At 40.0% G+C, this 26,938-nt stretch overlaps 1 protein-coding gene across 1 annotated transcript in view; it reads left to right on the top strand.

Moving 5' to 3' along the window:
- The first annotated feature begins 282 nt into the window (after positions 1–282).
- LOC139749898 (uncharacterized) overlaps positions 283–26,938 on the top strand; it is a 321,502-nt gene continuing 294,846 nt past the window's right edge. Inside the window, exon 1 of the mRNA XM_071664295.1 lies at positions 283–481. Coding sequence (XP_071520396.1) covers positions 436–481 — 46 coding nt within the window. The 5' untranslated portion in view covers positions 283–435. The remainder of the gene's footprint in view (positions 482–26,938) is intronic.

Here is a 26,938-nt window from a genome sequence, read left to right as displayed (position 1 = left end):
TTGGGCCATTTCTTTCTTCTGTTTCCTTGCGCTACCTCGCAAATGCGGGAGACAGCGACAAAGCAAAGTAAATTATATATATATATATATATATATATATATATAATATATATATATATATATATATATATATATATATATATGATATGTGTGTGTGTGTGTAATGTATGGGAAGCGGTCGGCGTAGCGACAGTCGCAAGAGACGAGGGTGAACCAGCCAGGCTATAGTCAGTGTTGGGTCACGGACGGACTTACGGGTCGGTCATCAGTAGCGTGGTGACGGTCGAGGAGTGAACACACAGCGTCCTGCCTCACCAGAGCCACACACACTCACCTACACATACAGGCACACATCAGGTCGTCTGCACTATCTACCGTGCTGCTACCACCACACGGCCTCCTGTACCCCGATGCATACACACAAACACCACCGTGATGATCACCTCAGTTGTGGCTCTACTCGTCGCTGTCCTCGAGTTCGGTGAGTAATGAACCAAAGTTTCGAACCCTGGTCCCCATGATGGCTAGGTCGCCAGGCCGTGCACTGTATTTTTGAACTGTATGTCTTCTATCAGGAATGTGCCTGGTAGTCCTAGTTCTCATCTATGAAGGTTTAGAAACATGCTAACTTACTAAATTCTTGACACTTTTATGTTCTATGCCTGAGTCATAACCTAATGGAGTATAGGTATAATGGTAAAAAGGAATAGAAAAGAATTCAAACGGCAACAGACCACTTGGTCCTTTCGAAGTTGTTTGTCAAAGTGGAAGAAACATCAATATCATTGGTCTGTGTGGTAAGAGTAGAAATAAGTAGATATCAAAGATTAAAAAAAACATTTTATGCAGCTAAGGAGGCGTAACTAGTGTTAACTGGATTTGAAGCGAAACATATATTAAGTCTGTTCTTACGTGTATCTATGGTGCTACTTTCAACCACTCTAATTGGTAAATCATTCCATATGCTAACAATCTTGTTGAAGAAAATGTACTTCTCATTCGAGGTAAAACCTTTGCCCATTACTGCGGGTGAAATCAGGCGAATCTCTCCCAAAGTAAGTCGTTAGATAGAGGTTACCGATTTAATGTAAATGTTGCCTTCAGCAACAATAAATACTATAAAGAATATCTTAATCAGGAACTCACCAGAAACTTCTGCAGAATGCATTCATAGAGTACCATGTAGAAATTGTGATAAGTTTTCTGTTGGGCAGACTGGCAAAGATCTTTCAGTTAAACTTACGCAACATAGATATAGTATAAAAAGAAGACAAGAAGCAAATGCCTTGTTTGATCACGTTTAAAAACTATGATCATTGTACTGACTGGAGTAATACCATCTCAGTTATCAACTCTAACTTCTCTACCACGAGAAATATCATTGAATCTTCTATCATTAAATACACAAAGAATTTTACATTGATACTGGTGAAGGTTTATGCAAATTGGATTGGTTTAATGTTGATATAATTTGTAAAGAGTTCCCTTCTTGTTCACATAATAAATTTATGATACGCTTGTTGCCAGACTCGAACGCACTCGGCCTACATTCGGGTAGTAACTTGTTTACAACGAAGAGACGTAGCTCGGACGCCAAATGGTAAACAAGTGACTACCCGAATGTAGGCCGGGTGCGTTCGAGTCTGGCAACAAGCGTATCATAAATCAATTATATATATATATATATATATATATATATATATATATATATATATATATATATATATATATATATATATATATAAGTATTTAAATATATATTTCTTTTTTTTTTTTTTGCTTTGTCGCTGTCTCCCGCGTTTGCGAAGTAGCGCAAAGAAACAGACGAAAGAAATGGCCCAACCCTCCCCCATACACATGTATATACATACACGTCCACACACGCAAATATACATACCTACACAGCTTTCCATGGTTTACCTCAGATGCTTCACATGCCCTGATTCAATCCACTGACAGCACGTCAACCCCGGTATACCACATCGATCCAATTCACTCTATTCCTTGCCCTCCTTTCACCCTCCTGCATGTTCAGGCCCCGATCACACAAAATCTTTTTCAATCCATCTTTCCACCTCCAATTTGGTCTCCCACTTATCGTTCCCTCCACCTCCGACACATATATCCTCTTGGTCAATCTTTCCTCACTCATTCTCTCCATGTGAACAAACCATTTCAAAACAACCTCTTCTGCTCTCTCAACCACGCTCTTTTTATTTCCACACATCTCTCTTACCCTTACGTTACTTACTCGATCAAACCACCTCACACCACACATTGTCCTCAAACATCTCATTTCCAGCACATCCACCCTCCTGCGCACAGCTCTATCCATAGCCCATGCCTCGCAACCATACAACATTGTTGGAACCACTATTCCTTCAAACATACCCATTTTTGCTTTCCTAGATAATGTTCTCGACTTCCACACATTCTTCAAGGCTCCCAGGATTTTCGCCCCCTCCCCCACCCTATGATCCACTTCCGCTTCCATGGTTCCATCCGCTGCCAGATCCGCTCCGAGATATCTAAAACACTTTACATCCTCAAGTTTTTCTCCATTCAAACTTACCTCCCAATCGACTTGACCCTCAACCCTACTGTACCTAATAACCTTGCTCTTATTCACATTTACTCTTAACTTTCTTCTTTCACACACTTTACCAAACTCAGTCACCAGCTTCTGCAGTTTCTCACATGAATCAGCCACCAGCGCTGTATCATCAGCGAACAACAACTGACTCACTTCCCAAGCTCTCTCATCCCCAACAGACTTCATACTTGCCCCCCATTCCAAAACTCTTGCATTCACCTCCCTAACAACCCCATCCATAAGCAAATTAAACAACCATGGAGACATCAAACACCCCTGCCGCAAACCTACATTCACTGAGAACCAATCATTTTCCTCTCTTCCTACATGTACACATGCCTTACATCCTCGATAAAAACTTTTCACTGCTTCTAACAACTTGCCTCCAACACCATATATTCTTAATACCTTCCACAGAGCATCTCTATCAACTCTATCATATGCCTTCTCCAGATCCATAAATGCTACATACAAATCCATTTGCTTTTCTAAGTATTTCTCACATACATTCTTCAAAGCAAACACCTGATCCACACATCCTCTACCACTTCTGAAACCACACTGCTCTTCCCCAATCTGATGCTCTGTACACTGTACATGCCTTCACCCTCTCAATCAATGCCCTCCCATATAATTTACCAGGAATACTCAACAAACTTATACCTCTGAAATTTGAGCACTCACTCTTATCACCTTTGCCTTTGTACAATGGCATTATGCACGCATTCCGCCAATCCTCAGGCACCTCACCATGAGTCATACATACATTAAATAACCTTACCAACCAGTCAATAATACAGTCACCCCCTTTTTTAATAAATTCCACTGCAATACCATCCAAACCTGCTGCCTTGCCGGCTTTCATCTTCCGTAAAGCTTTTACTACCTCTTCTTTGTTTACCAAATCATTTTCCCTAACCCTCTCACTTTGCACACCACCTCGACCCAAACACCCTATATCTGCCACTCTATCATCAAACACATTCAGCAAACCTTCAAAATACTCACTCAATCTCCTTCTCACATCATCACTACTTGTTATCACCTCCCCATTTGCGCCCTTCACTGAAGTTCCCATTTGCTCCCTTGTCTTACGCACTTTATCTACCTCCTTCCAGAACATCTTTTTATTCTCCCTAAAATTTAATGATGCTCTCTCACCCCAACTCTCATTTGCCCTCTTTTTCACCTCTTGCACCTTTCTCTTGACCTTCAGTCTCTTTCTTTTATACATCTCCCACTCAATTTCATTTTTTCCCTGCAAAAATCGTCCAAATGCCTCTCTCTTGTCTTTCACTAATAATCTTACTTCTTCATCCCACCACTGACTACCCTTTCTAATCAACCCACCTCCCACTCTTCTCATGCCACAAGCATCTTTTGCGCAATCCATCACTGATTCCCTAAATACATCCCATTCCTCCCCCACTCCCCTTGCTTCCATTGTTCTCACCTTTTTCCATTCTGTACTCAGTCTCTCCTGGTACTTCCTCACATAAGTCTCCTTCCCAAGCTCACTTACTCTCACCAACCTCTTCACCCCAACATTCACTCTTCTTTTCTGAAAACCCATACAAATCTTCACCTTAGCCTCCACAAGATAATGATCAGACATCCCTCTAGTTGCACCTCTCAGAACATTAACATCCAAAAGTCTCTCTTTCGCGTTCCTGTCAATTAACACGTAATCCAATAACGCTCTCTGGCCATCTCTCCTACTTATATACGTATACTTATGTATATCTCGCTTTTTAAACGAGGTATTCCCAATCACCAGTCCTTTTTCAGCACATAAATCTACAAGCTCTTCACCATTTCCATTTACAACACTGAACACCCGATGTATACCAATTATTCCCTCAACTGCCACATTACTCACCTTTGCATTCAAATCACCCATCATTATTACCCGGTCTCGTGCATCAAAACCACTAACACACTCATTCAGCTGCTCCCAAAACACTTGCCTCTCATGATCTTTCTTCTCATGCCCAGGTGCATATGCACCAATAATCACCCATCTCTCTCCATCAACTTTCAGTTTTACCCATATTAATCGAGAATTTACTTTCTTACATTCTATCACATACTCCCACAACTATATACATATATATATATATATATATATATATATATATATATATATATATATATATATATATATATATATATATATATATATATATATATATATATTTTTTTTTTTTTATTTTGCTTTGTCGCTGTCTCCCGCGTCTGCGAGGTAGCGCAAGGAAACAGACGAAAGAAATGGCCCAACCCACCCCCATACACCTGTATATACATACACGTCCACACACACAAATATACATACCCATATATCTCAATGTGCACATATATATACACACACAGACACATACATATATACCCATGTACACAATTCACACTGTCTGCCTTTATTCATTCATATCGCCACCTCGCCACACATGGAATACCATCCCCCTCCCCCCTCATGTGTGCGAGGTACCGCTAGGAAAAGACAACAAAGGCCCCATTCGTTCACACTCAGTCTCTAGCTGTCATGCAATAATGCCCGAAACCACAGCTCCCTTTCCACATCCAGGCCCCACACAACTTTCCATGGTTTACCCCAGACGCTTCACATGCCCTGATTCAATCCACTGACAGCACGTCAACCCCGGTATACCACATAGATCCAATTCACTCTATTCCTTGCCCGCCTTTCACCCTCCTGCATGTTCAGGCCCCGATCACTCAAAATCTTTTTCACTACATCTTTCCACATCCAATTTGGTCTCCCACTTCTCCTCGTTCCTCCACCTCCGACACATATATCCTCTTGGTCAATCTTTCCTCACTCATTCTCTCCATGTGCCCAAACCATTGCAAAACACCCTCTTCTGCTCTCTCAACCACGCTCTTTTTATTTACACGCATCTCTCTTACCCTTACATTACTTACTCGATCAAACCACCTCACACCACACATTGTCCTCAAACATCTCATTTCCAGCACATCCACCCTCCTGCGCACAACTCTATCCATAGCCCACGCCTCGCAATCATACAACATTGTTGGAACCACTATTCCTTCAAACATATCCATTTTTGCTTTCCGAGATAACGTTCTCGACTTCCACACATTCTTCAAGGCTCCCAGGATTTTCGCCCCCTCCCTCACCCTATGATTCACTTCCGCTTCCATGGTTCCATCTGCTGCCAGATCCACTCCCAGATATCTAAAACACTTTACTTCCTCCAGTTTTTTCTCCATTCAAACTTACCTCCCATATATATATATATATATATATATATATATATATATATATATATATATATATATATATATTAGGGAGCGGGGGGCTGGAAATCCTCCCCTCTCATTTTTTTTTTTTCCAAAAGAAGGAACAGCGAAGGGGGCCAGGTGAGGATATTCCCTCAAAGGCCCAGTCCTCTGTTCTTAACGCTACCTCGCTAATGCGGGAAATGGCGAATAGTATGAAAGAAAAAAGAAAAGAAAGATATATATATATATATATATTCCTATGAGTCCACAGGGAAAATAAAACACGAGAAGTTCCCAAGTACACTTTCGTGTAATGATCACATCATCAGGGGAGACGCAAGAGAAAAATATAACAGTCAGTTGATATACATTGAAGAGACATAGCTAGGACGCCATTTGGTAAACATGCGATTGTCGAAGACAGACAGCGAGCGTTCATAAATCTATCATTTTACAATTTTTATCAACAATAATGTTATCTAATTTGTATAGACCATCAATAGTATTAAGATTATAATTCTTTGTATATTTAGTGATAGAAGATTCAATGATATTTCTCGTGGTAATAGAGTTAGAGTTGATAACTGAGATGGCATCATTCCGGTCAATACAATGATCATAGTTCTTAACAAGATTAAACAATGCATTTGATTCTGTCCCGTTCTTATACTATATTTATGTTGCTTAAGTGTAACAGAAAGATCCTTACCAGTCTGCCCAACATAAGATTTTTCACAATTTCCACATGGCAATTTATAGATGCATCCAGGGGAATTTTCTGGTAAATTCCTGATGAACATATTCCTTATAGTATTATTGTTACGGAAGGCAACATTTACATTAAAGGATTTAAGCAACATGGGAATTAAAGTAAAATCATTATCAAAAAGGAGAACTAAAAGATTCTTGGTATCAATGTTTTTACTGAACTGATAAAATTGTATATAAAAGATTGTGTATTTCAATTCAATGGAGATTATTATGCTAAAAATTTGGTATGGCAATGGGTAACCCTCTTTCACCTGTACTAAGTAATCTTTATATGGATTTTTTTGAAGCAAAATTACTGAAGGATATCTTACCTTCTAATGCAATTTGGTTTAGGTATGTAAATGAAGTTCTTTGTGTTTGGCCAACAAATGAAAATTTACAAATATTTCTCCCCTTACTTAACAATCTATCCGTCAAACTTACCGTAGAAAATGAAAATAATGGTATGTTACCATTTTCAGATTGCATGATCCATAGGCAAGGAAACAATTTGAAGTTTAGCATGTACAGAAAACCTACCAATGTATGCTCATATATCCATTATTACTCATTTCAATATGACAGTTAAATTACATTATTTCAATCTATGTTCCTTGGGGCATTACGTATTTGCACTCCAGAGTTTATTGATGAAGAGTTTGAGAAGATAAATTCTATTAGATGTAAGTTAAATTTGCCTAGATCTTTCATTGATTAATCCCTTAAGTTAGCAAAGAAATCACTTTATAGAGTTGAGCCCGAACCTCCCATTGACACCAAGAATCTTTTAGTTCTCCCATTTAATAATGATTTTACTTTACTTCCCATATTGCTTAAATCTTTTAATGTAAATGTTACCTTCAGCAACAATAATACTATTAGGAATATCTTAATCAGGAATTCACCAGAAAACTTACCTGGATGCATCTATAAAGTGCCATGTGGAAATTCTGATAAATCTTATGTTGGTCAGACTGGTAAGGATCTTTCTGTTACACTTAAGCAACATAAATATAGTATAAGAACGGGACAAGAATCAAATGCCTTGTTTAATCCCGTTAAGAACTATGATCATTGTACTAATTGGAGTAATGCCATCTCAGTTATTAACTCTAACTCTATTACCACGAGAAATATCATTGAATCTTCTATTATCAAATATACAAAGAATTATAATCTTAATATTAGTGATGGTCTATACAAATTAGATAACTTTATTGTTGATAAAATTTGTAAAATGATAAGTTTATGAACGCTCGTTGTCTGTCTTTAACAATCGCATGTTTACCAAATGCCGTCCAAGCTTTGTGTCTTCGATGTACATCAACTGACTGTTATATTTTTCTCTTGTGTCTCCCCTGATGATGTGATTATTACACGAAAGTGCACTTGGGAGCTTATTGTGGTCCTCTACAATATATATATATATATATATATATATATATATATATATATATATATATATATATATATATATTTTTTTTTTTTTTTTTTTTCTTTTTTCATACTATTCGCTATTTCCCGCGATAGCAAGGTAGCGTTAAGAACAGAGGACTGGGCCTTTGAGGGAATATCCTCACCTGGACCTCTTCTCTGTTCCTTCTTTTGGAAAAAAAAAAAAAAAAAAAAAAATGAGAGGGGAGGATTTCCAGCCCCCCGCTCCCTTCCCTTTTAGTCGCCTTCTACGACACGCAGGGAATACGTGGGAAGTATTCTTTCTCCCCTATCCCCAGGGAATATATATATATATATATATATATATATATATATATATATATATATATATATATATATATATATATATATATATACTTTTTTTTTTTTTTTTTTTTTTTTTTGCTTTGTCGCTGTCTCCCGCGTTTGCGAGGTAGCGCAAGGAAACAGACGAAAGAAATGGCCCAACCCACCCCCATACACATGTATATACATACGTCCACACACGCAAATATACATACCTACACAGCTTTCCATGGTTTACCCCAGACGCTTCACATGCCCTGATTCAATCCACTGACAGCACGTCAACCCCGGTATACCACATCGATCCAATTCACTCTATTCCTTGCCCTCCTTTCACCCTCCTGCATGTTCAGGCCCCGATCACACAAAATCTTTTTCACTCCATCTTTCCACCTCCAATTTGGTCTCCCTCTTCTCCTCGTTCCCTCCACCTCCGACACATATATCCTCTTGGTCAATCTTTCCTCACTCATTCTCTCCATGTGCCCAAACCATTTCAAAACACCCTCTTCTGCTCTCTCAACCACGCTCTTTTTATTTCCACACATCTCTCTTACCCTTACGTTACTTACTCGATCAAACCACCTCACACCACACATTGTCCTCAAACATCTCATTTCCAGCACATCCATCCTCCTGCGCACAACTCTGTCCATAGCCCACGCCTCGCAACCATACAAATTGTTGGAACCACTATTCCTTCAAACATACCCATTTTTGCTTTCCGAGATAATGTTCTCGACTTCCACACATTCTTCAAGGCTCCCAAAATTTTCGCCCCCTCCGCCACCCTATGATCCACTTCCGCTTCCATGGTTCCATCCGCTGCCAGATCCACTCCCAGATATCTAAAACACTTCACTTCCTCCAGTTTTTCTCCATTCAAACTCACCTCCCAATTGACTTGACCCTCAACCCTACTGTACCTAATAACCTTGCTCTTACTCACATTTACTCTTAACTTTCTTCTTTCACACACTTTACCAAACTCAGTCACCAGCTTCTGCAGTTTCTCACATGAATCAGCCACCAGCGCTGTATCATCAGCGTGTGTGTGTGTATGTGTGTGTATGTGTATATATATATATGTATATTATCCCTGGGGATAGGGGTGAAAGAATACTTCCCACGCATTCCTCGCGTGTCGTAGAAAGCGACTAGAGGGGACGGGAGCGGGGGGCCAGAAATCCTCCCCTCCTTGTATGTTTTTTTTAACTTTCTAAAATGGGAAACAGAAGAAGGAGTCACGCGGGGAGTGCTTATTCTCCTCGAAGGCTCAGATTGGGGTGCCTAAATGTGTGTGGATGTAACCAAGATGTGGAAAAAGGAGAGATAGGTAGTATGTTTGAGGAAAGGAACCAGGATGTTTTGGCTCTGAGTGAAACGAAGCTCAAGGGTGAAGGGGAAGAGTGGTTTGGGAATGTCTTGGGAGTAAAGTCAGGGGTTAGTGAGAGGACAAGAGCAAGGGAAGGAGTAGCAGTACTCCTGAAACAGGAGTTGTGGGAGTATGTGATAGAATGTAAGAAAGTAAATTCTCGATTAATATGGGTAAAACTGAAAGTTGATGGAGAGAGATGGGTGATTATTGGTGCATATGCACCTGGGCATGAGAAGAAAGATCATGAGAGGCAAGTGTTTTGGGAGCAGCTGAATGAGTGTGTTAGTGGTTTTGATGCACGAGACCGGGTTATATATATATATATATATATATATATATATATATATATATATATATATATATATATATATATATATATATATATATATATATATATATATATATATATATATATATATATTAATGTGGTGAGAGGGGCAACTGGGAGGATGTCCGAACAATTATCTTGTGGAGGCGAAGGTGAAGAGGTTTTCAGAAAAGAAGGAGAATGTTGGGATGAAGAGAGTGGTGAGAGTAAGTGAGCTTGTAAAGGAGACTTGTGAGAGGAAGTACCAGGAGAGATTGATTGCAGAATGGAAAAAGGTGAGAGCAAATGACGTAAAGGGAGTTGAGGAGGAATGGGATGTATTTAGGGAAGCAGTGATGGTTTGCTCAAAAGATGCCTGTGGCGTGAGAAAGGTGGGAGGTGGGCAGATTAGAGAGGATAGTGAGTGGTGGGATGATGAAGTTATATTGTTAGTGAAAGAGAAGAGAGAGATATTTCGACGATTTTTGCAGGGAAATAATGCAAATGACTGGGAGATGTATAAAAGAATGAGGCAAGAGGTCAAGAGAAAGATTTAAGAGGTGAAAAAGAGGGCAAATGAGAGTTGGGGTGAGAGAATACCATTAAATTTTAGGGAAAATAAAAGATGTTTTGGAAGGAGGCAAATAAAGTCCGTACGACAAGAGAACAAGTGGGAACATCGGTGAAGGGGGAAATGGGGAGGTAATAACAAGTAATAGTGGAGTGAGAAGAAGATGAAGTGAGTATTTTAAAAGTTTGTTGAATGTGTGTGATGATAGAGTAGCAGATATAGTGTGGTTTTGGTCGAGGTGGTGTGCGAAGAATGATTCGGTAAACAGAGAAGATTTAGTGAAAGCTTTGCGGAAGATGAAAGCTGGCAAGGCAGCGGGTGTGGATGGTATTGCTGTGGAATTCATTAAGATAGGGGGTGACTGTGTTGTTGACTGGTTGGTGAGGATATTCAAGGTGTGTATGGTTCATGGTGAAGTGCCTGAGGATTGGCGGAATGCATGTATAGTGCCATTGTACAAAGGCAAAGGGGATAAATGTGAGTGTTCGAATTACAGAGGTATAAGTTTGTTGAGTATTCCTAGGAAATCATATGGGAGGGTATTGATTGAGAGGGTGAGGCATGTACAGAGCACCAGATTGGGGAGGAGCAGTGTGATTTCAGAAGTGGGAGAGGATATGTGGATCAGGTGTTTGCTTTGAAGAATGTATCTGAGAAATACTTAGAAAAGCAGATGGATTTGTATGTAGCATTTATGGATCTGGAGAAGGCACATGATAGGGTTGATAGAGATGCTCTGTGGAAGGTATTAAGAGTATATGGTGTGGGAGGTAAGTTGCTAGAACCATGTGTACGAGTAGGAAGAGAGGAGAGTGAGTGGTTCCCAATGAATGTCGGTTTACAGCAGGGGTGTGTGATATCTCCGTTGTTCTTTGATTTTTATGGAAGGGGTTGTTAAGGAGGTAAATGCAAGAGTTTTGGAGAGAGGGGCAGGTATGCAGTCTGTTGTGAATGAGAGGGTTTGGGAAGTGAGTCAGTTTTTCGCTGATGATACAGCGCTGGTGGCTGATTCAGGTGAGAAACTGCTGAAGTTGGTGACTGAGTTTGGTAAAGTGTGTGAAAGAAGAAAGCTGAAAGTAAATGTGAATAAGAGCAAGGTTATTAGGTTCAGTAGGGTTGAGGGACAAGTTGATTGGGAGGTAAGTTTGAATGGAGAAAAACTGGAGGAAGTGAAGTGTTTTAGATATCTGGGAATGGATTTAACAGCGGATGTAACCATGGAAGCGGAAGTGAATCACAGGGTGGGGAAGGGGGCAAAGGTTCTGGGAGCGTTGAAGGTGTGGAAGGAGAGAACATTATCTCGGAGAGCAAAAATGGGTATGTTTGAAGGAATAGTGGTTCCAACAATATTTTATGGTTGCGAGGCATGGGCAGAGGAGGCAGTATGTGTTGGAAATGAAATGTTTGAGGACAGTATGTGGTGTGAGGTAGTTTGATCGAGTACGTAATGAAAGGGTATGAGAGATGTGTGATAATAAAAAGAGTGTGGTTGCGAGAGCAAAAGAGGGTGTATTGAAATGTTTTGGTCACGGAAAGAATGAGTGAGAAAGGATTGACAAAGAGGATGTATGTGTCAGTGGTGGAGGGAACGAGAAGTGGGGGACCAAATCGGAGATGGAAGGATGGAGTGAAAAAGATTTTGAGCGATCGGGGCTTGAACATACAGGAGGGTGAAAGGACTGCAAGGAATAGAGTGAATTGGAACGATGTTGTAAACTGGAGAAAACCATGGAAAGTTTTGTGGGGCCTGGATGTGGAAATGAGCTGTGGTTTTGGTGCATTACACATGACAGCTAAAGACTGAGTGTGAACGAATGTGGCCTTTGTTGTCTTTTCCTAGCGCTAAATCGCGCGCTCGCGGGGGGAGAGGGGTGCTGTTTCATGTATGGGGGGGCGGCAACGAGAATGGATGAAGGCAGCAAGTATGAATAAATATATGTGTATATATGTATATGTCTGAGTATATATATGTATGTATACGTTGAAATGTATAGTTATGCATATGTGCGTGTGTGGGCGTTTATGTATATGCATGTGAATGTGGGTGTGTTGGACCATTCTTTCGTCTCTTTCCTTGCGCTACCTCGCTAATGCGGGAGACAGCGATTAAGTATAATATAATATGATATAATTCTCTTGGTGAAGGAATTACACTTAACTGAATTAGCGTTAATTCAATCAATTCATTAGCCAGAAATCTTAACATGATTAGAAAAGCGTTTGATTCTTGTCCTGTTCTTATACCATGTTTATGTTGCTTAAGTCTAACATAGAGATCCTTGCACATATTATAGCTTTGTAAGGTATTTCTTAAGCAGAGTCAGCAAAATTTTTTGGCTAGTGTTTGATTAAGATATTCTTAATAGTATTGTTATTGCTGAAAGCTACATTCACATTAAATGATTTAAGCAACATGGGAAGTAACATAAACCAATCACTAAATGGGAGAACTAGAAGGTTGTTGGTATCAAAGGGAGCTTTGAAGTTAACTCTATGAAATTATTTCTTTGCCAACTTAAGAGATTTTTCAATGAAACATCCAGGATACTTTAACTTGGATCCAGTGGAATATGTCTTCTCAAACTCATCAGTATATTCTGGACAACATATACGTAATGCCCTAAGGAACATCGACTGGAATGATAATAGTTTAACTCCGTCATGTTGAGCTAAGTTATAATGAACATCAGAACAAACACTAACAATATTTCTGTATATGCTAATCTTAAACATGTTTCCATCCCTATGAATCATGTTATCTAAAAATGGTAACACAATTACTTTTCACTTGCATAGTAAATTTGATAGAAGTTACTAAATTGTTAAGTAAAGGAAGGAATGCTAAGCTAATCTAACCTAACCCAACCTAACCTAAAACAGATTGCCATCAAGGGTAAAATATCCCTTAATAATTTTGTTTCAAAGAATCACATGTAAAGATTACTTAATACTAATGAAAGAGGGTTACCCACCACCATACCAAGTTTCTGGGCATAATATTCTCCTTTAAATTAAACAAAACCCAGCCTTTTATACACAATCTAATCAGTTCAATAAACACAGATTGTTCAAGACATCAACAAAATATTCTAAGGGATCATCAACTGAAGCCTTTGCGACCATTATGAAACATCAATACTTACCAGTTTGAAACCAAAACCAACATGGATATTAATCTTGTTTAACAAATCTACATTGTTCATGATATGAGAATTTGATATTTGACCCAATAATGGGCTTAATAAGAAACTAAGCATTTTGATAGTTTATATGTGATTTAGCTCACTGAACTCACAATGGGTCTTGCTGGATAGGTTGGCTTATGTGTTTTAAGTCCATACATATATGGTAATAAATGATGAAAATCTTTTGATGAGGGAATCATTACTTTTCAACAACAGCTTCAGTTGTTTATTAAAGTCAGAGCTAATTCTGTGCAAGGAAAGCTGTTAGAAGCAGTAAGAAGGCTCTATCAAGGGTATAAGACGTATGTACGAATAGGGAGAGAGGAGAGTGAATGTTTCCAAATAAAGGTTGGTATGCGGCAGGTGTGTATGAAGTCACCATAGATATGGATTGGGTAGTGATGGAGGTAACTAAGAGAGTCTTGGAGGGAGGAGAGAGTGTGCAGTTTGTGGGGGAATAAGATGGCCTGTTTCCTGATGATTCAGTACTGGTGGCAGATTCGAACATGAATCTGCAGTATTTGGCGACTGAGTTCGGAAAAATGTATGAAAGGAGGAAGTTGAGAGTGCATGTCAATAAAAGCAAGGTTATTGATTTTAGCAGGGTTGAAAGACAGGTTAGATGGGGTGAGTTTGAGTGGAGAAAAATCGGAGGAAGTGAAGTGTTTTAGATATTTGAGAGTGGACATGGTAGCCAATGGAACCATGAATGCGAAGGTGAGTCACAGGGTGGGGGAGGGTACAAAGGTTCTGGGAACAATGAAAAATGTGTGGAAGGAGAGAATGTTATCTCTGAGACCAAAAATGGGTATGGTTGAAGGAATATTAGGCCCAGTAATATCATATGGTTGCGAGGAATTGGGTACATGCAAGGTTGTGCGGAGGAGAGTGGATGAGTTGGAAATGAAATGTGTGGTGTGAGATTGTTTGATCATGTAAGTAATAAAAGGGTAAGAGATATGTATGGTAATAGAAAGAGAGAGTAGAGGAGGGCATACTGAAATAGCTTGGGCATATGAAGAGAATGAACAAAGAAAGGTTGACAAAGATTATATGTGTGTCAGAAGAAGAGGGAACAAGGAAAAGCGGGAGAATGAATTGGAAATGGAATTATGGCGTTAAAAGGATTTTGAGCGATCAGATAGGGAGCTGTGGTTTCAGTGCATAACACATGACAGCTCGTGTGTGGGTGTGAGCGGATGTGGGCTTTTTTTTCTAGCGCTACTTCACTGACACATGGGGTGGAGATCTTGTGTGGACGAAAGGAAGAAAAAGCATATTTTTATCTTTTTCTTTTCCTTCATGTACATATGCTGTTTTCTGGTATGGATATATGGAGAAAATGAGTGAGGGATGGTTGACAAAGAAATGGTTGACAAAGAGAACTATGAAACCAAACTGAAGATGGAAGGATGGAGTGAAAAATATTTTGAGAGATCAGGTCCCGAACATGAAAGAGGGTGAAAGGCGTGAACGAAATTGGTTGAATTGTGGTTATAACGGGGTCAATGTACCGTCAATGGACTGATCAGGGCATGTGAAAGTTCCTGGGTAAACCATGGAAAGGTCTGTGGGGCCTGGATGTGGATAGGATTCTGTGCTTTCGGTGCATTACACACGGCAGCTTGTGTTTGGGTGTGAGCGGATGTAGCCTATCTTCATTTCTTTTCAGGCGCTACCTCGCTGACGCAGGGGGCGGTGATCAGGTGTGGGGGAGGAGAGTAATCTTTATATGGAATTTTTTGAAACAAAATTACTAAAGGATGTCCTACCTTCTAATGCAATTTGGTTTAAGTATGTAGATGATTTTCTTTGTGTTTGGCCAACAAATGAAAATTTACAAATATTCCTCCCCTTCCTTAACAATTTAGTACCTTCCATCAAATTTACTTTAGAAATTTAAAAAAAAATGATATGTTACCATTTTTAGATTGCATGATCCACAGGTAAGGAAACAAGTTTAGGTTTAGCATATACAGAAAACCTACCAATGTATGCATATCCATTATCACTCATCTCAACATGACAAAGTTGAATTATCATCATTTCAACCTATGTTCTTCAGGGCATTACGTATTTGCAGTCCAGAGTTTATTGATGATGAGTTTGAGAAGATACATTCTATTGGATCCAAGTTAAAGTATCCTAGATCTTTCATTGATAAATCCCATAAGTTAGCAAAGAAATAATTTTATAGAGTTGAGCCCAAACCTCCTATTGACACCAAAAATCTTTTAGTTCTTCCTTTTGATAAAAATCTTACTTTACTTCCCATGTTGCTTAAATCCTTTAATGTAAATGTTGCCTTCAGCAACAATAAATTATAAAGAATATCTTAACCAGGAATTCACCAGAAAATTCTACTGGATGCATCTATAAAGTGCCATGTAGAAATTATAAGTTTTATGTTGGGCAGACTGGTAAGGATCTTTCTGTTGGACTTAAGCAACATAAATATAGTATAAGAACGGGACAAGAATCAAATGCCTTGTTTAATAACTTTAAAAACTATGATCATTGTATTGACTGGAGTAATGCCATCTCAGTTATTAACTCTAACTCTATTACTACGAGAAATATCATTGGATCTTCTATTATTGAATACACAAAGAATTATAATCTTAATATTGGTGATCGTCTATACAAATTAGATAACTTTATTGTTGACAAAATTTGTAAAATGATAAGTTTATGAGCGCTCGTTTTTTGGCTTGGACAATCACATGTTAAACAAATGGCGTCCTAGCTTTGTCTCTTCGACGTATATAAACTGACTGTCATATTTCTCTCTTGTGTCCCCCCTGATGATGTGATTATTACACGAAAGTGCAGTGGAAACTTATCGTGTTTCATTTTCCCCTTGGACTCATAGGAATATATATTATTTATTCATTTTATTTATTTTTGCTTTGTCGCTGTCTCCCGCGTTAGCGAGGTAGCGCAAGGAAACAGACGAAAGAATGACCCAACCCACCCACATACATATGTAAATACATACACGTCCACACACGCAAATATACATACCTATACATCTCAACGTATACATATATATACACACACAGACATATACATATATACACATGTACATAATTCATACTGTCTGAATTTATTCATTCCCATCGCCACCCTTCCACATATGAAAATAACAACCCCCTCCCCACTTATGTCTGCGAGGTAGCGCTAGGAAAAGACAACAAAGGCCCCATTCGTTCACACTCAGTCTCTAGCTGTCATGTAATAATGCACCGAAACCTCGCCTCCCTTTCCACATCCAGGCCCCACAGAACTTTCCATGGTTTACCCCAGATACTTCACATGCCCTGGTTCAATCCATTGACAGCACGTCGACCCCGGTATACCACATCGATCCAATTCACTTTATTTATTGCACGCCTTACACCCTCTTCCATGTCCAGGCCCCAATCACTCAAAATGTTTTTCACTTCATCTTTCCACCTCCAATTTGGTCTTCCACCTCTGACACATATATCCTCTTGGTCAATCTTTCCTCACTCATTCTCTCCATGTGACCAAACCATTTCAAAACACCCTCTTCTGCTCTCTCAACCACACTAATTTTATTTCCACAAATCTCTCTTACCCCATTCTTACTTACTCGATCAAACCACCTCACACCACATATTGTTCTCAAACATCTCATTTCCAGCACATCCACCCTCCTCTGCACAACTCTATCTATAGCCCACGCCTCGCAACCATACAACACTATTGGAACCACTATTCCTTCAAACGTACCCATTTTTCCTTTCCGAGATAATGTTCTCGACTTCCACAAATTCTTCAACGCTCCCAGAACTTTCGCCCCCTCCCCCACCCTTTGATACACTCCCGCTTCCATGGTTCCATCTGCTGCCAAATCCACTCCCATATATCTAAAACACTTCACTTCCTCCAGTTTTTCTCCATTCAAACTTACCTCCCAATTGACTTGTCCCTCAACCCTACTGTACCTAATAACCTTGCTCTTAAACACATTTACTCTCAACTTTCTTCTTTCACACACTTTACCAAACTCAGTCACCAGCTCTGCAGTTTCTCACACGAATCAGCCACCAGCGCTGTATCATCAGCGAACAACAACTGACTCACTTCCCAAGCTCTCTCATCCCCAACAGAGAATACTTGCCCCTCTTTCCAAAGCTCTTGCATTCACTTCCCTAACAACCCATCCATAAACAAATTAAACTACCATGGAGACATCACACACCCCTGCCGCAAACCTAAATTCACTGAGAACCAATCACTCTTCTCTCTTCCTACACGTAAACATGCCTTACATCCTCGATAAAAACTTTTCACTGCTTCTAACAACTTGCTTCCAACACGATGTATTCTTAATACCTTCCACAAAGCATCTTTATCAACTCTATCATATGCCTTCTCCAGATCCATAAATGCTACACACAAATCCATTTGCTTTTCTAGTTATTTCTCACATACATTCTTCAAAGCAAACACCTGATCCACACATTCTCTACCACTTCTGAAACCACATTGCTCTTCCCCAATCTGATGCTCTGTACATGCCTTCACCCTCTCAATCAATACCCTCCCATATAATTTACCAGGAATACTCAACAAACTTATACCTCTGTAATTTGAGCACTCACTTTTATCCCATTTGCCTTTGTACAAAGGCACTGTGCAAACATTCCGCCAATCCTCAGGCACCTCATCATGAGTCATAAATACATTAAATAACTTTACCAGCCAGTCAACAATACAGTCACCCACTTTTTTTTTTAATAAATTCCACTGCAATACCATCCAAATCCGCTGCCTTGCTGGCTTTCATCTTCCGCAAAGATCTTACTACTTCTTCTCTGTTTACAAAATCATTCTCCCTAACCCTCTCACTTTGCACACCACCTCGACCAAAACACCCTATATCTGCCATTCTATCATCAAACACATTCAACAAACCTTCAAAATGCTCACTCCATCTCCTCACATCTCCACTACATGTTATTACCTTCCCATTAGCTCCCTTCATTGAAGTTTCAATTTGTTCCCTTGTCTTACGCACTTTATCTACCTCCTCCTAAAACATCTTTTTATTCTCCCTAAAATTTAATGATACTCTCTCACCCCAATTCTCATTTGACCTCTTTTTCACCTCTTGCATCTTTCTCTTGACCTGCTGCCTCTTTCTTTTATACATCTCCCACTCATTTGCAATATTTCCTTGCAAAAGTCGTCCAAATGCCTCTCTCTTCTCTTTCACTGATGATCTTACTACTTCATCCCACCACTCACTACTTTTTCTAATCTGCCCACCTCCCACGCTTCTTATGCCACAAGCATCTTTTGCGCAAGCCATCACTGCTTCCCTAAATACATCCCATTCCTCCCCCAATCCCCTTACGTCCTTTGTCCTCAACTTTATCCATTCTGTACTCAGTCTCTCCTGGTACTTCCTCACACAATTCTCCTTCCCAAGCTCACTTACTCTTAACACTCTTTTCACCTCAACATTTTCTCTTCTTTTCTGAAAACCTCTACAAATCTTCACATTCGCCTCCAGAAGATAATGATCAGACATCCCTCCAGTTGCATCTGTCAGCACGTTAACATCCAGAAGTCTCTCTGTCGCCCGCCTATCAATTAACACTTAATCCAATAACGCTCTCTGGCCATCTCTCCTACTTACCTACGTATACTTATGTATATCGCTCTTTTTAAACCATTTACTCCCAATCACCAGTCCTTTTTCACCACATAAATCTACAAGCTCCTCACCATTTCCATTTATAACACTGAACACCCCATGTACACCAATTATTCCCTCAACTGCCACATTACACACCTTCGCATTCAAATCACCCATCACTATAACCCGGTCTCGTGCATCAAAACTACTAACACACCTACTCAGCTGCTCCCAAGACATTTGCCTCTCATGATCTTTCCTCTCATGCCCAGGTGCATATGCACCAATTATCACCCCTCTCTCTCCATCCACGTTCAGTTTTACTCGTATTAATCAACAGTTTACTTTCTTACACTCTATCACATACTGCCACCGCTCCTGTTTCAGGAGTAGTGCTACTCCTTCCCTTGCTCTTGTCCTCTCACTAACCCCTGACTTTACTCCCAAGACTATACCAAACCACTCTTCTCCTTTTCCCTTGAGCTTCGTTTCACTCAGAGCCAAAACATCCAGGTTTCTTTCCTCAAACATACTACCTACCTCTCCTTTTTTCTCATCTTGGTTACATCCACACACATTTAGACATCCCGATCTGAGCCTTTGAGGAGGATGAGCACTCCACGCGTGACTCCTTCTGTTTCACCTTTTAGAATGTTAAGATACGAGGAGGGGATGGTTTCCAGCCCCCCGCTCCCGTCCCCTTTAGTCGCCTTGTATGTCACGTGAAGAATGCGTGGGAAGGATTCTTTCTCCCCCATCTCCAGGGATATATATATATATATATATATATATATATATATATATATATATATATATATATATATATATATATATATAAATATATATATATATATATATATATATATATATATATATATATATATATATATATATATATATATATATATATATTTGCTTTGTCGCTGTCTGCCGCGTTAGCAAGGTAGCGCAAGGGAACAGACGAAAGAATTGCCCAACTCCCCCACATACACATGTATATACATACACGGCCACACACGCAAATATACATACCTATACATCTCAATGTACACATATATATACACACACAGACATATACATATATACACATGTACATAATTCATACTGTATGCCTTTATTTGTTCCCATTGCCACCTCGCCACACATGGAACAACAACCCCCTCCCCCTCATGTATGCGAGGTAGCGCTAGGAAAGACAACAAAGGCCCCATTCGTTCACGCTCAGTCTCTAGCTGTCATGTAATAATGCACAGACACCACAGCTCCCTTTCCACATCCAGGCTCCACAAAACTTTGCATGGTTTACCCCAGACGCTTCAAATGCCCTGGTTCAATCCATTGACAGTACGTTGACCCCGGTATACCACATCGTTCCAATTCACTCTATTCCTTGCACGCCTTTCACCCTCCTGCATGTTCAGGCCCCGATCACTGAAAATCTTTTTCACTCCATCTTTCCACCTCCAATTTGGTCTCCCACTTCTCGTTCCCTCCACCTCCGACACATATATCCTCTTGGTCAATCTTTCCCCATTCATTCTCCCCATGTGACCAAACCATTTCAAAACACCCTCTTCTGCTCTCTCAACCACACTCTTTTTATTTCCACACCTCTCTCTCACCCTTGCATTACTTACTTGATCAAACCACCTCACACCACATATTGTCCTCAAACATCTCATTTCCAACACATCCACCCTCCTGCGCACAATTCTATCCATAGCCCACGCCTCGCAACCATACAACATTGTTGGAACCACTATTCCTTCAAACATACCCATTTTTGCTTTCCGAGATAATGTTCTCGACTTCCAAACATTCTTCAAGGCTCCCAGAATTTTCCCCCCCCTCCCCCACCCTATGACTCACTTCCGCTTTTCTGGTTCCATCCGCTGCCAGATCCACTCCCAGATATTTAAAACACTTTACTTCCTCCAGTTTTTCTCCATTCAAACTTACCTCCCAATTGACTTGACCCTCAACCCTACTGTACCTAATAACCTTGCTCTTATTCACATTTACTCTTAACTTTCTTCTTTCACACACTTTACCAAAGTCAGTCACCACCTTCTGCAGTTTCTTACAAAAATCAGCCACCAGCGCTGTATCATCAGCGAACAACAACTGACTAACTTCCCAAGCTCTCTCATCCACAACAGACTTCATACTTGCCCCTCTTTCCAAAACTCTTGCATTCACCTCCCTAACAACCCCATCCATAAACAAATTAAACAATCGTGGAGACATCACACACCCCTGCCGCAAACCTACATTCACTGAGAACCAATCACTTTCCTCTCTTCCTACACGTACACATGCCATACATCCTCAATAAAAACTTTTCACTGCTTCTAACAACTTGCCTCCCACACCATATATTCTTAAAACCTTCTACAGAGCATCTCTATCAACTCTATCATATGCCTTCTCCAGATCCATAAATGCTACATACAAATCCATTTGTTTTTCTAAGTATTTCTCACATACATTCTTCCAAGCAAACACCTGATCCACACATCCTCTACCACTTCTGAAACCACACTGCTCTTCCCCAATCTGATGCTCTGTACAAGCCTTTACCCTCCCAATCAATGCCCTCCCATATAATTTACCAGGAATACTCAACAAACTTATACCTCTGTAATTTGAGCACTCACTCTTATCCCATTTGCCTTTGTACAATGGCACTATGCAAGCATTCCACCAATCCTCAGGCACCTCACAATGAATCATACATACATTAAATGACCTTACCAACCAGACAACAATACAGTCACTCCCTTTTTTAATAAATTCCACTGCAATACCATCCAAACCTGGTGCTTTGCCGGCTTTCATCTTCCGTAAAGCTTTTACTACCTCTTCTCTATTTAACAAATCAGTTTCCCTAACCCTCTCACTTTGCACACCACCTCGACCAAAACACCCTATATCTGCCACTCTATCATCAAACACATTCAACAAACCTTCAAAATACTCACTCCATCTCCTTCTCACATCACCACTACTTCTTATCACATCCCCATTAGCCCCCTTCACTGAAGTTCCCATTTGCTCCCTTGTCTTACGCACTTTATTTACCTCTTTCCAAAACATCTTTTTATTCTCCCTGAAATTTAATGATAGTCTCTCACCCCAACTCTCATTTGCCCTCTTTTTCACCTCTTGCACCTTTCTCTTGACCTCCTTCCTCTTTCTTTTATACCTCTCACACTCATTTGCATTTTTTCCCTGCAAAAATCGTTGAAATGCCTGTCTCTTCTCTTTCACTAATAATCTTACTTCTTCATATATATATATATATATATATATATATATATATATATATATATATATATATATATATATATATATATATATATATATATATATATATATATATATATTTATATATATATATATATATATATATATATATATATATATATATATATATATATATATATACATATATATATATATATATATATATATATATATATATATATATATATATATATATATATATATATATATATATATATATATATATATATATATATATATATGTATATGTATATTTTATTTTGCTTTGTCGCTGTGTCCGCGTTTGCGAGGTAGCACAAGGAATCAGACGAAAGAAATGGCCCAACCCACCCCCATACACCTGTATATACATACACGTCCACACAAGCAAATATACATACCTACACATCTTTCCATTGTTTACCCCAGACGCTTCACATGCCCTGATTCAATCCACTGAAAGCACGTCGACCCCGGTATACCACATCGATGCAATTCACTCTATTCCTTGCCCGCCTTTCACTCTCCTGCATGTTCAGGCCCCGATCACTCAAAATCTTTTTCACTCCATCTTTCCACCTCCAATTTGGTCTCCCACTTCTCCTCGTTCCATCCACCTCCGACACATATATCCTCTTGGTCAATCTTTCCTCACTCATTCTCTCCATGTGCATTCAAAACCTCCCAATTGACTTGGCCCACAACCCTACTGTACCTAATAACCTTGCTCTTATCTTCATTTACTCTTAACTTTCTTCATTCACACACTTTACCAAACTCAGTCACCAGCTTCTGCAGTTTCTCACATGAATCAGCCACCAGCTCTGTATCATCAGCGAACAACAACTGACTCACTTCCCAAGCTCTCTCATCCACAACAGACTTCATTCTTGCCCCTCTTATCAAAAGTCTTGCATTCACCTCCCCAACAACCCCATCCATAAACAAATTAAACAACCATGGATACATCACACACCCCTACCGCAAACCTACATTCACTGAGAACCAATCACTTTCCTCTCTTCCTACACGTACACATGCCTTACATCTTCGATAAATACTTTTCACTGCTTCCAACAACTTGCCACCCACACCATATATTCTTAATACCTTCAACAGAGCATCTCTATCAACTCTATCATATGCCTTCTCCAGATCCATAAATGCTACATACAAATACATTGGCTTTTCTAAGTATTTCTCACATACCTTCTTCAAAGCAAACAGCTGATCCACACATCCTCTATATATATATATATATATATATATATATATATATATATATATATATTTATATCTATTTTGCTTTGTCGCTGTCTCCCGCGTTTGCGAGGTAGCGCAAGGAAACAGACGAAAGAAATGGCCCAACCCACCCCCCATACACAATGTATATACATACACGTCCAGACACGCAAATATACATACCTATACATCTCAATGTACACATATGTATACACACACAGACACATACATATATATCCATGCACATAATTCACACTGTCTGCCTTTATACATTCCCATCGCCACCTCGCCACACATGGAATACCATCCCCCTACCCCCTCATGTGTGCGATGTAGCACTAGGAAAAGACAACAAAGGCCCCATTCGTTCACACTCAGTCTCTAGCTGTCATGCAATGATGCCCGAAACCACAGCTCCATTTCCACATCCAGGCCCCACACAACTTTCCATGGTTTACCCCAGACGCTTCACATGCCCTGATTCAATCCACTGACAGCACGTCAACCCCGGTATACAACATCGATCCAATTCACTCTATTCCTTGCCCTCCTTTCACCCTCCTGCATGTTCAGGCCCCGATCACTCAGAATCTTTTTCACTCCATCTTTCCACCTCCAAATTGGTCTCCCACTTCTCGTTCCCTCCACCTCCGACACATATATCCTCTTGGTCAATCTTTCCTCACTCATTCTCTCCATGTGCCCAAACCATTTCAAAACACCCTCTTCTGCTCTCTCAACCACGCTCTTTTTATTTCCACACATCTCTCTTACCCTTACATTACTTATTCGATCAAACCACCTCACACAACACATTGTCCTCAAACATCTCATTTCCAGCACATCCACACTCCTGCGCACAACTCTATCCATAGCCCACGCCTCGCAACCATACAATATTGTTGGAACTACTATTCCTTCAAACATACCCATTTTTGCTTTCCGAGATAATGTTCTCGACTTCCACACATTCTTGAAGGCTCCCAGGATTTTCGCCCCCTCCCCCACCCTATGATTCACATCCGCTTCCATGGTTCCATCCGCTGCCAGATCCACTCCCAGATCTCTAAAACACTTTACTTCCTCCAGTTTTTCTCCATTCAAACTTACCTCCCAATTGACTTGACCCTCAACACTACTGTACCTAATAAGCTTGCTCTTATTCATATTTGCTCTTAACTTTCTTCTTTCACACACTTTACCAAACTCAGTCACCAGCTTCTGTAGTTTCTCACATGAATCAGCCACCAGCGCTGTATCATCAGCGAACGACAACTGACTCACTTCCCAAGCTGTCTCATCCCCAACAGACTGGATACTTGCCCCTCTTTCCAAAACTCTTGCATTCACCTCCCTAACAACCCCATCCATAAACAAATTAAACAACCATGGATACATCACACACCCCTGCCGGAAACCTATATTCACTGAGAACCAATCACTTTCCTCTCTTCCTACACGTACACCTGCCTTACATCTTCGATAAAAACTTTTCACTGCTTCCAACAACTTGCCATCCACACCATATATTCTTAATACCTTCCACAGAGTATCTCCATCAACTCTATCATATGCCCTCTCCAGATCCATAAATGCTACATACAAATCCATTTGTTTTTCTAAGTATTTCTCACATACACTCTTCAAGCAAACACCTGATCCACACATCCTCTATATATATATATATATATATATATATATATATATATATATATATATATATATATATATATTCATTTATATTTGTTTTGCTTTGTCGCTGTTTCCCGCGTTTGTGAGGTAGCGCAAGGAAACAGGCGAAAGAAATGGCCTAACCCAACCCCCCATACACAATGTATATACATACACATCCACACACGCAAATATATATGCCTATGCATCTCAATATACACATGTATATACACACACAGACACATACATATATACCCATGCACACAATTCACACTGTCTACCTTTATTCATTCCCATCGCCACCTCGCCACACATGGAATACCATCCCCCTCCCCCTTCAAGTGTGCGAGTTAGCATTAGGAAAAGACAACACAGGCCCCATTCGTTCACACTCAGTCTCTAGCTGTCATGCAATAATGCCCGAAACCACAGCTCCCTATCCACATCCAGGCCCCACACAACTTTCCATGGTTTACCCCAGACGCTTCACATGCCCTGATTCAATCCATTGACAGCACGTCAACCCCGGTATACCACATCGATCCAATTCACTCTATTCCTTGCCCTCCTTTCACCCTCCTGCATGTTCAGGCCTCGATCACACAAAATCTTTTTCACTCCCTCTTTACACCTCCAATTTGGTCTCCCACTTCTCCTCGTTCCCTCTACCTCCGACACATATATCCTCTTGCTCAATTTTTCCTCACTCATTCTCTCCATGTGCCCAAACCATTTTAAAACACCCTCTTCTGCTCTTTCAACCACGCTCTTTTTATTTCCACACATCTCTCTTACCCTTACATTACTTATTCGATCAAACCACCTCACACCACACTTTGTCCTCAAACATCTCATTTCCAGCACATCCATCCTCCTGCGCACAACTCTATCCATAGCCCACGCTTCGCAACCATACAACATTGTTGGAACCACTATTCCTTCAAACATACCCATTTTTGCTTTCCGAGATAATGTTCTCGACTTCCACACATTTTTCAAGGCTCCCAGGATTTTCGCCCCCTCCCCCACCCTATGATTCACTTCCGATTCCATGGTTCCATCCGCTGCCAGATCCACTCCCAGATATCTGAACCACTTTACTTCCTCCAGTTTTTCTCCATTCAAACTTACCTCCCAATTGACTTGACCCTCAACCCTACTGTACCTAATCAGCTTGCTCTTATTCATATTTGCTCTTAACTTTCTTCTTTCACACACTTTACCAAAGTCAGTCACCAGCTTCTGCAGTTTCTCACATGAATCAGCCACCAGCGCTGTATC

This window comes from Panulirus ornatus, chromosome 8, assembly GCF_036320965.1.
Source record: "Panulirus ornatus isolate Po-2019 chromosome 8, ASM3632096v1, whole genome shotgun sequence".
NCBI lineage: Eukaryota > Metazoa > Arthropoda > Malacostraca > Decapoda > Palinuridae > Panulirus > Panulirus ornatus.
Note: the sequence above shows the minus strand (reverse complement) of the source record. Positions and strands in the feature narration are given on the sequence as shown.